The sequence below is a fragment of the Cinclus cinclus genome, chromosome 5 (assembly GCF_963662255.1).
Source record: "Cinclus cinclus chromosome 5, bCinCin1.1, whole genome shotgun sequence".
Taxonomy (NCBI): Eukaryota; Metazoa; Chordata; class Aves; order Passeriformes; family Cinclidae; genus Cinclus; species Cinclus cinclus.
Window position 1 is genome coordinate 35,851,805 of NC_085050.1, and position 13,790 is coordinate 35,865,594.

General features: G+C 35.3%; 1 protein-coding gene across 2 annotated transcripts; it reads right to left on the reverse strand.

Moving 5' to 3' along the window:
• Positions 1 to 862: 862 nt before the first annotated feature.
• Positions 863 to 13,511, reverse strand: CEP44 (centrosomal protein 44). Of its 2 annotated transcripts, none has more exons than XM_062492842.1 (11): positions 13,431 to 13,511; positions 11,940 to 12,083; positions 11,183 to 11,330; positions 10,026 to 10,172; positions 9,035 to 9,142; positions 7,456 to 7,590; positions 6,875 to 7,084; positions 4,169 to 4,238; positions 2,156 to 2,283; positions 1,866 to 1,903; positions 863 to 1,064 (listed from the first exon to the last, which is right to left on the reverse strand). In XM_062492842.1, the coding sequence occupies exons 2-11, from the start codon at positions 12,026 to 12,028 to the stop codon at positions 956 to 958; spliced, it is 1,182 nt and encodes a 393-aa protein (XP_062348826.1). In that variant the 5' UTR covers positions 12,029 to 12,083; positions 13,431 to 13,511; the 3' UTR covers positions 863 to 955. The 2 variants fall into 2 exon arrangements, with proteins under 2 accessions (XP_062348826.1, XP_062348825.1); XM_062492841.1 differs by lacking the exon at positions 13,431 to 13,511 and adding an exon at positions 12,171 to 12,255.
• Positions 13,512 to 13,790: the final 279 nt, after the last annotated feature.

Below are 13,790 nucleotides of genomic sequence, written 5' to 3' on the forward strand. Positions count from 1 at the left end.
ACATAGAAATCACTTTTTACAGCATGTCAAACAGCTGATTTTGCCTTCATCTGCAAACTCTGCCACCAAAAAAATTCCAACTGGTTTGTAATATTAAACCCCAAAAATCTTTTAAAGTGAAGTATTGAAACACAAAGAAACCTTGATATAATAGGCTACCAATTTACAAATATTAATAAATAAATAAATCTAATCAAGTCTCACACATCTTTGGCTTGATCGTATGTTTATGGAAGTCTTACACCCACTTATGTCTCTAAACAGAAATCTTCATATGTCTTCAAATAATGAAAATGTTGTGTTTCTTTGTATACTGAGTGGTCTCCATCTGTGCTGCTGGTCTTAAAATGTGTTGGGTAAGAGCACTAAAACACTCAACACATCTCTTGCAGTCAAAGTCTGTGGACTTACTTGCACATTTCAGTGTTTAGGATCAAACTGACCCTCACTTTGTCAGTGTTAATGGAAGCCATAAAGTGTTGGTGCTCTCTAGCTCAGCATGAAAACTTATATTTAAAAATAAAAAAAAACAAGCAGAAAGGTACATATTTGAAACTGTGTATGTAAGTTTTTTATTAAGACTTATTCAACAGTACAGATGGTAAGATGGTATGTAAGAATGCCTCTTGGGTATAATATGCAAGTTCCAGCTGGAATGTTTCCAACAGGATGTAAACCATGGTCCTCAAGCCCACACTTTAAAAAACATATTACTTAGCACACTGCTAACAAATGTCAACACGAGAATACACTGCTGTAATGACTTCAATTTACAAAAGTGCAAGGAGGGGGAATGAAGCTATTTTAACAGTCTTTAAAAACAAAAATCATGGGCATGGGGAGGGAAATCAATACACAGATGCATGAATAAAATATTTATTAAAAGCAATAAAAAGCACTAGTGATCATTACAAATTCAATATATTAAAAATATAATGCTGTACAAACATACATATTATTTCTGGTACCCATAAGTCTCCAGAGACCAGGTCTGAAGACTTGTGCTTTCAGGTACTCCCAGTGACGGGCTTGGTGTTTTGAACAAGTTGAAGGTTTCTTCAATTCTGAAAGTAAATGTTGTTTACATAGACTTAATAAAATAAGGTACAAAATAACTGACTTGCTTTTAACTTCCTAATTATCCAAAGTACAAATAAGAAGCATGACCTCATAAGTCCTCTCTCATTCTGCCCTTTTCCTCTGCAATTGGTTTCTATTTTAAATGCCTACCATGTATCAATAAACCTTAAGTACACAAAGAAAGAAGTAACCCACACAATAAAATTAGAATCACAAGAGAAGGCTAGAGCTTTGTATAGGCCACGCACTTAGAAAACAGAAATTTCTTGATAGAGAAACATTGTAAAGCAACACATTTCTCTTCAAGTATAATGAAAATATAACAAAAAAATTTATTACAGATCTCAGAATTAATATCAAGTACATCTTAATACAGTTATTATAATGCTTAGGCTGAAACTGGCTTTACTTTTCCTTAAATAATAAAAAACAGTTTAAGACAGCATAGGTATTTTTCAGGAAGAAAAGTTGCAAGTACCAAGGAATTTCAATCAGGAAATAAGTAATATTCCTATTTCTCATCAACCAAATTTTAAGCACTGTTTAACCTCTAGTTAATACTATTAAGAGTGCTTTCCATTGCTTTTTAGAAACCAAAACAGTGACTCATCCCACAAATACAAAACTGTAAGTGGATTTAGTATCCAGTAGAGCCATAAGGAAATGCCACACCTGATGTAGAGACCTTTGAGGTTTGGAACACATATGTACACTGTCTGTGTGCCTTAGTCCAGTACGACTCCCTCCTGGGAAATAAATTCCTGCTGCCCTTTCCCATTACTTACATTTTACTTATCTTTTCCATTCTTTGTCTTATTGTCTCCTACAATTTAAAAGCAACAAAGTTAGCGAACTCTTCAAAGCTGACATTCTTCAGATAGATTTTCAACTTAAAATTCAGAGAAAATGTGACTTTAATCACTGTTTACATATGAAAGTATTTTTATGAGGCAGACCTAGATGTAGTTTTGCATAGTTTCCATGTTTTTCTCTCAGTATGTACAGCTAATACCTATGCTTACTTGTTCTCTTGACCTCAAAGGAAATCAACTGAGCATTCACCAGTTATACTTACCTTTGAAATGTCTGTCAGATCATGAGAATTAATGGTCATGTCTTTGGGAGACTGGTCTGTGGATAACAGTGAACTGCATCCAGACGACTGAAGATGTCTCTCTGGCATCTCTTCATTCCTCTCTGCATCTATAGAGAAATGCTCAGTTTTATGTCACCTTTGCCTTTTTGCTCTCTTTTGCAAGGTCACCTATCAAATAACTTGATTTACAGTAGGTAATAAGAGAAAAGAATGCATTGTTTAGAGAGGGAAAAGAAAAAGCTACTATGAGAGTCCAAAACAGGCTTCTCATTTTTTAAAAACAAGTGCAATATTATACTAGGCATAATATATAATATACAAAAATCAAATTCCAAAGATTACTAAGAAGATTATTTTCTCCTGATCAGAGAAAAACCAAAGCTTATGAACATCTGATTACAGTGCCAAACATTTAATAGTAATTTCGTATAGTTTACATTATTTTTATTGTAAACTGCCTCTTAAAACATGTCTAATTTGTGCTAAGTAACCTGTCTTATAAGTAGCAGAATTTTTAGTAGCAGAATTTTTTTTTTTTTCATATTTGGAAGGCTGTGATATTCCTTGCAATTTTAGATTACTATTGTCAGGGAAGAAAACTTAGTATCCTGAAAAAAAAGTGTTCCCATACCCATCTTTTAGTAATGTCACCATCTTTACATCATACCTTTGGAACATACTTAGCTACATTATTTTGTATCTAAAATTCATATTAATCCGTTTTAAAGTACCTAAAATTAAAAATCGTTTATTTGGTACAGCTGTGATTTCTGAAGAGTGCTACAACCGAAAAGAGCTTGAAAGGATTCTAAACATTATACTCTCAGATAAAAGAGTTAAGACTGTCCCCATAACTTCTACGCCTAAAATTTTCTGAATTTTAGAAAAGCAGGAATAACAAATTCTGAAGAGTTTGGGGAGTCTGAAAATATGAAAAAATACGAAAATTCTCTTTCAAAAGCCTGTTTACTTACTACAAAGTCCTCAAGTGTCAGTAACACACCACTAAACTTATCAAAGGAAGCAAACATGTTGCAAGCTTACTATGTCCTTAAAATGAAGTTCCCATTTCTGAGACTCCACAATAAAAACAAGTCTTGACATAACCAAGAACTGCCTTCCTAATTTCCATGGAAACTGGATTACTGAGACTCCCTTTCAATTACAATTCAAGAGCCCAACACTGGACAAAAAAGCCTAATGTGTGAGAATGGAAAAATAGAATATCCTCCTTACCACTGGTGGTAAGAACAGCTGCCACAAGGGAAACAGGCCAAATCAAGGAAGAGAACAGAGGGAGCTAAGGGAGCTAATAGAGCTACCATTGAGGAAGACAGAATTACTCATGGCCTGGGCAGTGCTTTTAACTTCTTTCCCACTCAATTCTGCCTCATTTATTTCTTGTATGTTATCAAAATTAAACGGAAGTTGGAAATGGAAGAAAAAGATTTTGTCTTTCCCTTCAAAACCAGAAAGTTTATCCAAAGTGCCAATTGGATAGCTGCTAACTGCTTCAGAGATGAAATACAGAAAACATGCAGTAATGAGTTGAAAATCAACAAAGATTATGAATCATAATTTGTCTGAGCCCCATTAAAAACAAGAAAACAGCAACCTAAAAGATATAAGTGGCAGCAAAAATAACTCCATTTGTGTTTATGAAACGTGCATTTTTAAAACATAATAACTGCTGTAAAGTCCAGATGACAGTATTGTCTTTCACAGCTTTAGCAACAAAAACCTTAATTTAACTTGCATCTTTGATATTTTTAGTAGCTATTTGTAACCATTACTTACTGTGCTACAGCAACCAAATCATCTAAAGAATAAGTTAGAAACATGAAATGATGAGGAGGTTAATTTCTAGTCTGCAATATGGTTTTAAATTCAGAAGTCACAATTGCAATTACCTACTTAAACTATTATAGTCAAGGCCAGCAAGAAGTGTTTAGCATATTTACATTAATTAAAAGGAAAATCATTAATACTCACCAATAGATACTGGAATGGTACTAGAAGTACTTTCTCGATTTATATTGCTGAACTCTTTTGCTAAGTCTCTCTGAAATACAAGTTTTCTGCATTTTAGCCATACATTCTGTTTAAATCATCTTCTGACTGAACAAAAGCATATTTAAGTACTAGGTATGTATGTATTTGCTCTCTACACCATCCAGGTATGTTGGCACTGCACAAATATCTTCTAAAGAACTAAAACAATTCAACATTTCCATAAATGCACTTCATTTAAAAACTAGTCTATTTAATGGGTCTTTTTTTTAATATTGATATTGCTGTTCATAAAGAGATTGAAACCAGGCCAAAATACAGTGCATGTAACAGTTATGAGTACAGTGGACAACCAGAATGCTCTTAGCCTGTACTAATCATTTCATCTCAACATTGGTTGCCATTAGATTTAAGTGAGTGTGCCTTCTACTGCTGGTTGATATTCAAAAGTACAGTCCTCAGTCCTAAAAAAATACTCCATAGACTAACTGAAATTCATTCCACCTAAATGCTTAGAACACAGAAGACTATTTTAAGCTGTTTCCTAGGCTCCTAAATGAGAGAGGGCTCTTTTAAGAAATATTCTCAGTTTAACTCAATCTAACTTCTTTTGAGAGGTTGTTCATAAGAAGGAAAAAACAGTAAGCTTTTTAATTTCAAAGTAAAAAAATGCAGCACTCAAACAACATCTAGACTTTTTTTCTAACAATGAGTTATCATTATGATTTAACAGCCTTTATGTACTGGAGTAACTACATCAGCTAATGGGGAATACTACACCCAAATAAATGAATGAAGAAGAAATAGTAGGCATTGTATGGTAAAACGCTGGGAAAATCTGTAATAATGTCTATCCCTTAAAAAAATACAAAAATAGAATCTGCACAGACTATGTCTGTTCAATTCCTTTCATTGAAATGGATTTGGTAGCTTTCAGACTTTCCCAGAGCTACAGGCACAGCTGCTGCTACTTTGGCAACAGCAAAAGACAGATCTTAAGAGTGTTCCTGCTATGTTGGCTAGATGCCAAAAGGTCCCTGAAAAGTGCAAGGGTGAGAGAGCAGTAATTCTGAATTGTTTCTGTATGTGTGAAGCACAACTTGGATGCAAATTCATTAAACAAAAATGCAGCAATTCTGTGGCCCAAAGGATTGCTTTGCAGCAGTTTTCAAATGTCTATTGCAAAACAGTTAGTTTTGAGGATGTATAAATATTTATATATCCTTATATATTTGTATATACAATGCCACACAGAAACTATAACTGAACTTGCTCCTGCAGGTGAATTCTTTCAGTAACATGCAGTACAGAAATATAATTAATTATCTCACTGGAAACTTCTGAGTGATATTTTTGAGAGTATTTTCCAAATACTATTCCAACCATACAAACAACTGCAATAAACATGTTACTGAAGCAGTAATAAACCAAATTTACAAAACCAGAAGAACAAGTGTAGTCTGAAACATGAGCTTTCCCATGTGCTACAGTAATTTCTTGAAAAAAAATACATTTGAAACAGGAGAAAAACAGTCTATGGCTGTTCACCTGAAGGCTTCTTGAGACTGCTGCCAGAAAAAAAAAAAAAAACCCATTATTTTTGGCAGCATTATTTGGACTTACGTCTCCTGATCCATAAGAATCTGATTTCAGATGGTAAATCACTTGAGCTACTACTGATCTAGAATTATTTTTTTTAAAGTGATTGGGACTATCCATCCTTACTAATTGAGCTACAGCATTTAGAAATAACCTAATGAGCAGTCTGAACACCTGTGCATTTCAAGATCTTGCATAACCACCACACTTCCAAGGCACACAGTAAACATATCTTGTATAAAAGTAGTAGCAACATTTTCAAATTTGTGGGGTCAGCAACATGCATTGAACTCCTTGTAATTAATAAATTCGACAGTTTTACAACAGAAAAAAAAAGGGCAAAACCACAAGGGTTTTCAACTTCTGGAAAGCATCTGACAGTATCTGAAGGATACACAAGACACATGAGAGAATAGAATTTTTGGATCACATGATTAATTTCCAAGTGATGCTATGGTTCACTGCAACTCAAAATATTTACATGTGTACATATATCAAATTACATAATATGCACACAAGGACCTTTCAACAGCATGAAAAATAACCCAGTCAATGCAACAAGAGGCTTTATTTGGTATGCCAAATGTAGCCACATCACAACTACAGTGCTTTTACACATTCAAAAATGCAATGAACATCATTGACAGGAAATAGGAAGTGGGGAAGAGAGTGGAAATAGGAGAAAAAACACATTGATTAAGCTAGAAATTTCAAGGACCAATAAATTAAACATAGGACTAAAATAAGAATTAACTTTTTGATTAATCCTGTATCTTCCACTGTGCATGCCATCCATTTTTGTCACTATCATTTGCAGAGAATGAAGAGTCCATGTTCAAAAACTTCCTTCTCTAACTTCAGTAGTAAATAAAATGACACTGAATCATTACCTCTGGTTCACAGAGGATCAGAGAACAGAATTTAACAGTTAACAAAAAATACCATCAAACTCAAAAACAGCACTTCCATTCAGATGGTGCCTTTAAAAGCAGTGAAAAAACAGATCAGGAGGAAGGGAGGGCAGAAACAGACCAACAAGACTGTGTTTGGGCAATTTTTGTTATAGAATTAAAAGAGAAGTTAACACACCTTTTGGGATTGTAACAACAGTTCCGTTTCAAGAAGCAAAACTCGATTCAGTAAGTTATTCCAGTCCTTCTCATCTATGATCACCTTTCCTTGCAGTTTCTCTTCTAAAACTTGTAGCTTATCTTCCATCCAATCTAGCTTCTGAAGCTTTTCCTGGAAATCTGCAAGCTGATTCTTTAAAACCTCAATTTGTGAATTTTCTTCTATAACCTAAAAGTACCAATAAGAACATGTCCTCTAATTTCAAAACAAAAACAATTCATCATTTGATCAAACAAATTACATGCAGTCTTCAAGTTCAGAAATCACATCCTGCTACATTAGAAAATTATTTTTCTTCCAGAATCATCAAAACATGCCCACTCAGGGAACTCAGCTTTTAAAAGAAGCTGTGGACAGAACTGTCTTGAAAGAGACAGTGCATTTTAACTGACTTTTCCTTTTTCAACTTTTCCAATACATTTATTAAATATCAGCTGCATGCTCCTGAAGTACAACCACGATGTAAAAACCTTTATCCCTTTAGAAAAATCCTGTATTAAAAAAAAAAAAAGACAGCATCTTAAAATAGAAGTTCTTACTTGTTCACATTTAACTTCCACATTATCCTGATCTAGGCACAATTCTTCTTCATTCCCCCCCTGTGCTGGAAGGGGTAGTGGACGAACGTCACCACTAACTTCATTTCCTGAGTGCCGCTCAACCAGAGGCTTCTTCTGATTATGTTTAAAAACAAACAAACAAAATCAACAAACAGCTGGCATTATTCATTACAAGAACATTTCAATTCATTAGCCAAGTAACAACACATAAGACCTATTATTTCAATATTTATTTAAATCTAACTCTCTTATCCCAACTGGTTACAAAATACAGAAAGCAATAGCAATAGCTTCAAAAATCATGAAGACTTGAAGGAACTGTAAAACAAACATGCACACACTTTACCATATATACTGTGCACCTTGTTACCTTTCCATAACCAGTATGGTTATGGAATGAATGTCTTCCCTTAATGTAAAGGTTGTTAGATTTCTAAGTTTGGACTGGAAAATACACTATTGCATACAGCAAAATTCATATGTATAGACAATTCCAACATCAAAACCACGACTAAAACATTAAGAAGAAAAAAGGCTTAACTAGGAAGATTAGAATTCTTCCTTTTTCTTGAAAACTGTCAGGAAATAGCCCTATGAGCTACACATTACTTCCCTTTGAAGGCTTCCCTTAGAGAAAACAAAGAGAAATCAATTCTTTATAGGTGAATTAGATCCTGTGATACTATCACAAAACAAAATAAAATACTTAATGGTTAAGAATGCACAATTACTAGTTCTGTGTAGCATCTTAACATGCACAGATTCCTCAATGTTTTATTAAACTGAAACTCTCCTCTACTAGGGAATTCTTCAAACACACCTATCTATCCCTGTTCAGTGCTACTACTAAACAACCAGAAGGGACAGAGAAGCCATTCCAAACACTTTCTTTACGAAATTTTCCTTGATAAAAGCAGTATTTTCCCTGTAAGTTGAAATCACCAACCACTAACAGGCAGTCATAGTCCTTAAAGTTTTCTATTTTTTTTGCACCCTTTTCGCAGAAAATATTAGGAAAATGGCTTCCTTCACATGTCAAGAGTGGTATAATCTAAAATCATTTTGACTCAATGCATAATCATTTTAACTTTGTAAAACCAAAGCCAAGAAGAATGCTACATTATGAAAACTTGCTGAACAGATTCAGACAAAAGACCAAACAGTGTTTTGAAAGATGTGTTGAAAACATGTGTTAGGCCAAGCACACTTCATTCTTCAAACAAAATACAGATTCTTCATCCCACTGTATCTTTTTCCACTGCTCTTCCTTACACTACATATAATTCAAATATAGCACAAACAACACCACTTGGTTATTACCATCAAGACTTTGAGATCAACTACTCAGTAAAAGAGAGGCAACATCCTCCATATTTCAGCTATTATTTCAGCCAACCACACTTCAGGGAAAAACAACCAAACATCAGCCCATCTCAAAACTGGTTTGATTAAGTATTAAAACCTAAATGAAAGCAAAAATTTCAGCAAGAGCCAAGAGCCTGACTTGCTACAAATGAGATTAATATTTAGACATAAAACATAAAAATTATTTTCATACCTGTTTGGAATTCAGAGCACTACCAGTTGGATCAGCAAGACCTTTACCACAATTTGACCATACTTCAAATTTAAAAGGTCTGATTTTTTTCCTCGTTTGAGATTTAACCTCCAAAGTGAACAGAAGAAGAAAATAACACAGGGAGATTTTCAGGATTCCACACCCCACTTTCTAAAACCATCACTCACAGGATGGAGTATTTCATGGCACACACACACAAACACATTTAAACCTCTGTAGTACAATAATATCTAAAAAATAAATTAAATATGACCCAAATTTATAAAGAACACAGATACAGAAGTGAATGCCACACTTTTACACTCACTAATGTCTATGCCAGGTTGAACTATCAACAGACAGTTATAAATAGAAAAGACAATTTGCACCAGAATTGAAAGTAAAACAAATACAAAAAAATGTAGTTATGTCTTCAAAACTGACAAATTAGGCATACAGAAGTCCTGAAGACTTGTTAAAAACTCAAAGGAAACAAAATCCTGTAAAATATAAGGACTGGAAATTCCTTTCTTTAAAGCAGAGACTGATAGACAACACATATTGATAAAACATACTGCCATTACAAGTATTGTTGATGAAAATAATCAGATTTGAGAAACAAACGCAAGTGTCGTATTTAAATTGTTACAGAAATTCAACATGAGACGATTTTGCTTTGCCTTCAAATTTTTCTGAAAAGTTTATTGATTCACATGCTGACTGTATCAAGAAGTGCAAAAGAAAATGTATCACTGTAAATACAACAATTAGATTTATCTTCATTCTAACTTTTTTTATACTACAAAGTATTGGCAGCTTCATGTCTTGAATGAAAGCATTCAAGCATCTTACAAAGGAACTTCAAACTAACTTTCCATTATTTGGTCCATGAACAATGCTGCATCATCAAATAGAAGCTGAAGACCAGTTTATCTGCAGCATCAAACATGTCAAAAGAAACTTAAAATAAAGGTAACCATTTGGTCAGTACCTTACTAGAGTTACTCAACTCTTTATGTTTCTTCACCACACAGTTGATAATGTCACAAACAATTTGCATTTTTCTTTCTGCAAAGCCAAACTGAAGAAACTGCTCTTTTGTTAAAATTGGTTTATACTGAAATTGATCACGAAGAAACTGCAACAAAATAAGAGTTTACTTCACTTTCAAAATCACTTCACAATTTGCTGTAGAAATGGTATGCCTCTATTCTTATTTTACTACAATCTTTTCCTTCCTTCTGCTCTTCAGCAGTTAAGTCTTTTCTCATTTGATTATTAACATATATAAACATATACATATATATATATAGCTGTTTCTTTTAACTAGGCTTTAAACATACCTCCTCTTCCAGAAAGGAAGGCCTTAAACATATCTCCTCTTTCATTCACCTCACTCCTGTAAACTTCAACTCATAGTCTTAAGATTCAAGAAATAAATGACGATAGAAATTAATACTAAAAAACTTAAGCTAAGAGCTTTTAAAGTGAATGCACAATAAAAAGCTGTATTAATCTCAGCAAATGCATCTGAAGGCTACATAAGGCTCCCACAGAACCCTGTAAAGCAGTCTCTCAGATGGAAAGCTAGTCTGAATAAGCCACTATTTCTTAATTCAGCAATCCACCTTCCATAAAATGTGCTGTTGCATATTTTAAGGACAGTTCAAAGTTAGTTTCAACCAGTTAAAAATTTGATTTCAATTTATAAAAGGCTAAGTATGCAACTTTATGTATTAAAATGGTATAGTGTTTCAAAAATAGCTGTATTTTTTAACTGTGCTTACATTACATTTTTTTGAGTTTCTTATGATTTTTTTGGTTGTTAAGATTTTTGCCAAGGTCACTTCTATAAATCTTATTGTCCAATAAATATTTCTGTGTTCTTCCAAACTAATATCTAACAATATTACTGTTTCTGCAAAGGTCTCAAAATTGAGATTTGGCTACCACCACCTATCCTTATTTTCATTAAAATCTAAAAACTTGCACACAGTGACTTACTACCCATCTTAAATCCTAACAGAACTAAAATTCATGTTCACTGCCAAAAGCTTTCACTTTCTAGTACAGCTCATAGTAAATGTTTAATTTTTATGAAGTTGTACTCAAACCCATATTTCTTTTGCAAAGACTGTCAAGTGATACCTTATAAACAGCTTCGATAAAACGCAGGTCACTCTTGGCTGTCAGTTCCACATCACACTTTACCAAAAGCTCTGCTATGCAAGTTGAAAAAGATGTAAAACAATAGCTGATGATGGGTAAAAATGCAGCTGGATCACCCTTTACTAACCTATTAAGAAACAAAAGTATTTTACACAGCAGAAGGTAACAAAAGCCTTTCATTATATGAATTCAAACATTTAACTTGAAAGGAATAAATACAGCCAGCATGTTCAATCCAAGTATCTTTCATTTTAAGGTTTTTTATTGTCCAATCATCTCTCATTCAGCCATCTTTGCTGTTATCTGTAAAATGCTCAAAAAAAAAGTTTTTGTGATCTTCATATAATTTAAAAATTGTCAAGCCTAAAGCCCACCAGCATTTCCAGCTCTACATTCAGATCTTTTTGTTTGTTTGTTTCTATTCTTTATAGGACGAAATTTCCTGAAGGAAGTCTTTTCTTCGGCACTTCCAAAGAAATGAGAAAGGTGACATTAACCAAAACAAAGACAAAAACAGCAGAAGAAGAGCAAGAAAGTAATACAGCTCAGGACTGTTCTAAGGATTGGTCAGAAGAGCAAAACTGTGTACTTTTATATTCCAGTTCACATAGATCACACCCCAACTTCCCACAGTTATGTTCTGCTTACTTATCACTGGGTGCAATGCTAATACTTATACATATCTTGTTAACACATTTTGCTGTCATCATGTACTAGCATAAATTTTCACACTTACACTGTATAATCCACATCTCTTGGATAATTTAACAAGCGAAGTCCTTGTTCTATTTTTCTTAAACTTCCATTTACGTCTCCTGTTGCCATTATTCCAAATGCTATTCTTCTTTCAGATTATGAAACAAATGTTAAAAAAGTATGTCTGTTCAAAAAAATTATGTACACAAAAATTACAAAATGGAATAATCACTTGAATTCAACTTTCTGCTAGAACCTGGGAGATAATTACCTGCCACTATCTTCACTAATTTTCTCTTCTTGCTACAAAACAAGCATTTTGAAGCCTACCAATCCAAGCAGTGAAGAGGCACGGTCACACAGCCTATAAATGAAGCAATGTCTCAAGAGACAGTTAAAGCTTGCATTTACAGTGGGCTGGGTTTGTTGTGGGTTTTTTTTCTTCTTGTGTTTCTATGGCGTTTAATCAGCAGTCCTCAAGAATAAGCTCTTCCCATGTGTTCTGCCCTTGTTAAAATAATTTTCTTCCTCCTTAATCATCAGGTTTCTTTAATTTAATCATTAGGTTCTGGGTTATTAGTTGCGCTAAACAGAGGTACACAATACTTACTGTAAAAAGCTTGAAAGAATTTAACCAATTATTTGGCAACTGAGGCAGCTATTCTTCCTACATTATGTTACAATGCAATCCATTCTTTGGTTTTGCCAATTTAACTAGCTATTCAAATCTCAAAGAATCTGACACAAAACTGAAGCTCTATTTTGCAGTGCAAATATTCAAAGAAGACATTCTCACAGGATTCTGTCTAATCATGCATGCTGTTTCTTTTTACACCAGACCTCTGGATGTAAAATTGGTAACTACTGTCACCACAATATAGCTTAAGAGATCATAAAAGTAACAGTCAAGTTGGTAGCAAATCTTGGCAAGGTGAACCCAGTAAAATGAGGTACACAGCTGTTGTCTGCAGAAATTTGTAACAGAAGTTAAGAGTGCTGGCTGCTAAGAATAAAATCGACTATACCAAAGTTTCAAGATATAATATAGTAATATAATAATAATATATACATTCTATATTATAATGTAGAATTTTGAGCAAGGGGCTCAAAGAACAACTCTCAAAACTGCATATGATGTTCAAAGGATCAATGTAAAAAAACTAAACAAAAATACCAAAACAAACGAAAAAAAAAACTACCCCATGCAAGTTACCAAGTATATCAACACTGTAAACGTTGTCACTGAAATGCCCAGTAACTAGACTTTTGGTTTCTTCTGAATCTAGACTCTCCTGAAATCGCACCATTACGCAGAGATGCAAAAGCTTCACCGCCAAGAACGGGACTAGGCCGGCGCGCCAGGTGCGACACCCTCCGCGCAGAGGACACCTGCGCACCAGCGAACTGCTCAAGGGACTGCGTGTCCTCGGCTGGTTGCCCTGGGCACCAGCGGGAAAAAAAAGAAGCGCGTCCAGCCAGGACACGCAAGGCGGGCTGCGGTACCGGAACCGGCGCGCTGCGGCAAACTCACAAGAGCGGGACCGGGGCCGGCTCCCCCCTCGCCTTTCCTCGCCCCTACCACAGCCGGAGACCGCGCTCTCCCCAGGGCTCGCCGTCTCCGAAAAGAGGGAGAACCCCGGGCTGGGAGCCGGCCCGCACGGCGGGGACAGAGCCCCCCGCCGAGAGCGATGCTGTGGCTCACCCGCGCGGCGCGGGCACCGCCGTTCCCTCGGGAGCGCGGCCGGGCCCCGCGGCCGCTCCCGGACGCGGCCGGCGCACACCGAATCTGCCGCCGCCGCAGCCGACGGGCACTTCCGCTTCCCGCGCGCCCCTCCCGCGGACGTCACTTCCAGCAACAACAGCGGACGTCAGAGCTGCCCGGGCAGGAGTC

Coding starts and splice junctions, on each gene's coding strand:
- CEP44 (XM_062492842.1), bottom strand. CDS start 12,028: ATGGCAACAGGAGACGTAAATGGAAGTTTAAGAAAAATAGAACAAGGA. Junction 11,331..11,939: donor AGAGATGTGGATTATACAGT/GTAAGTGTGAAA, acceptor GTTTCTTAATAG/GTTAGTAAAGGGTGATCCAG. Junction 4,239..6,874: donor TGTTGTTACAATCCCAAAAG/GTGTGTTAACTT, acceptor CTTGTATTTCAG/AGAGACTTAGCAAAAGAGTT.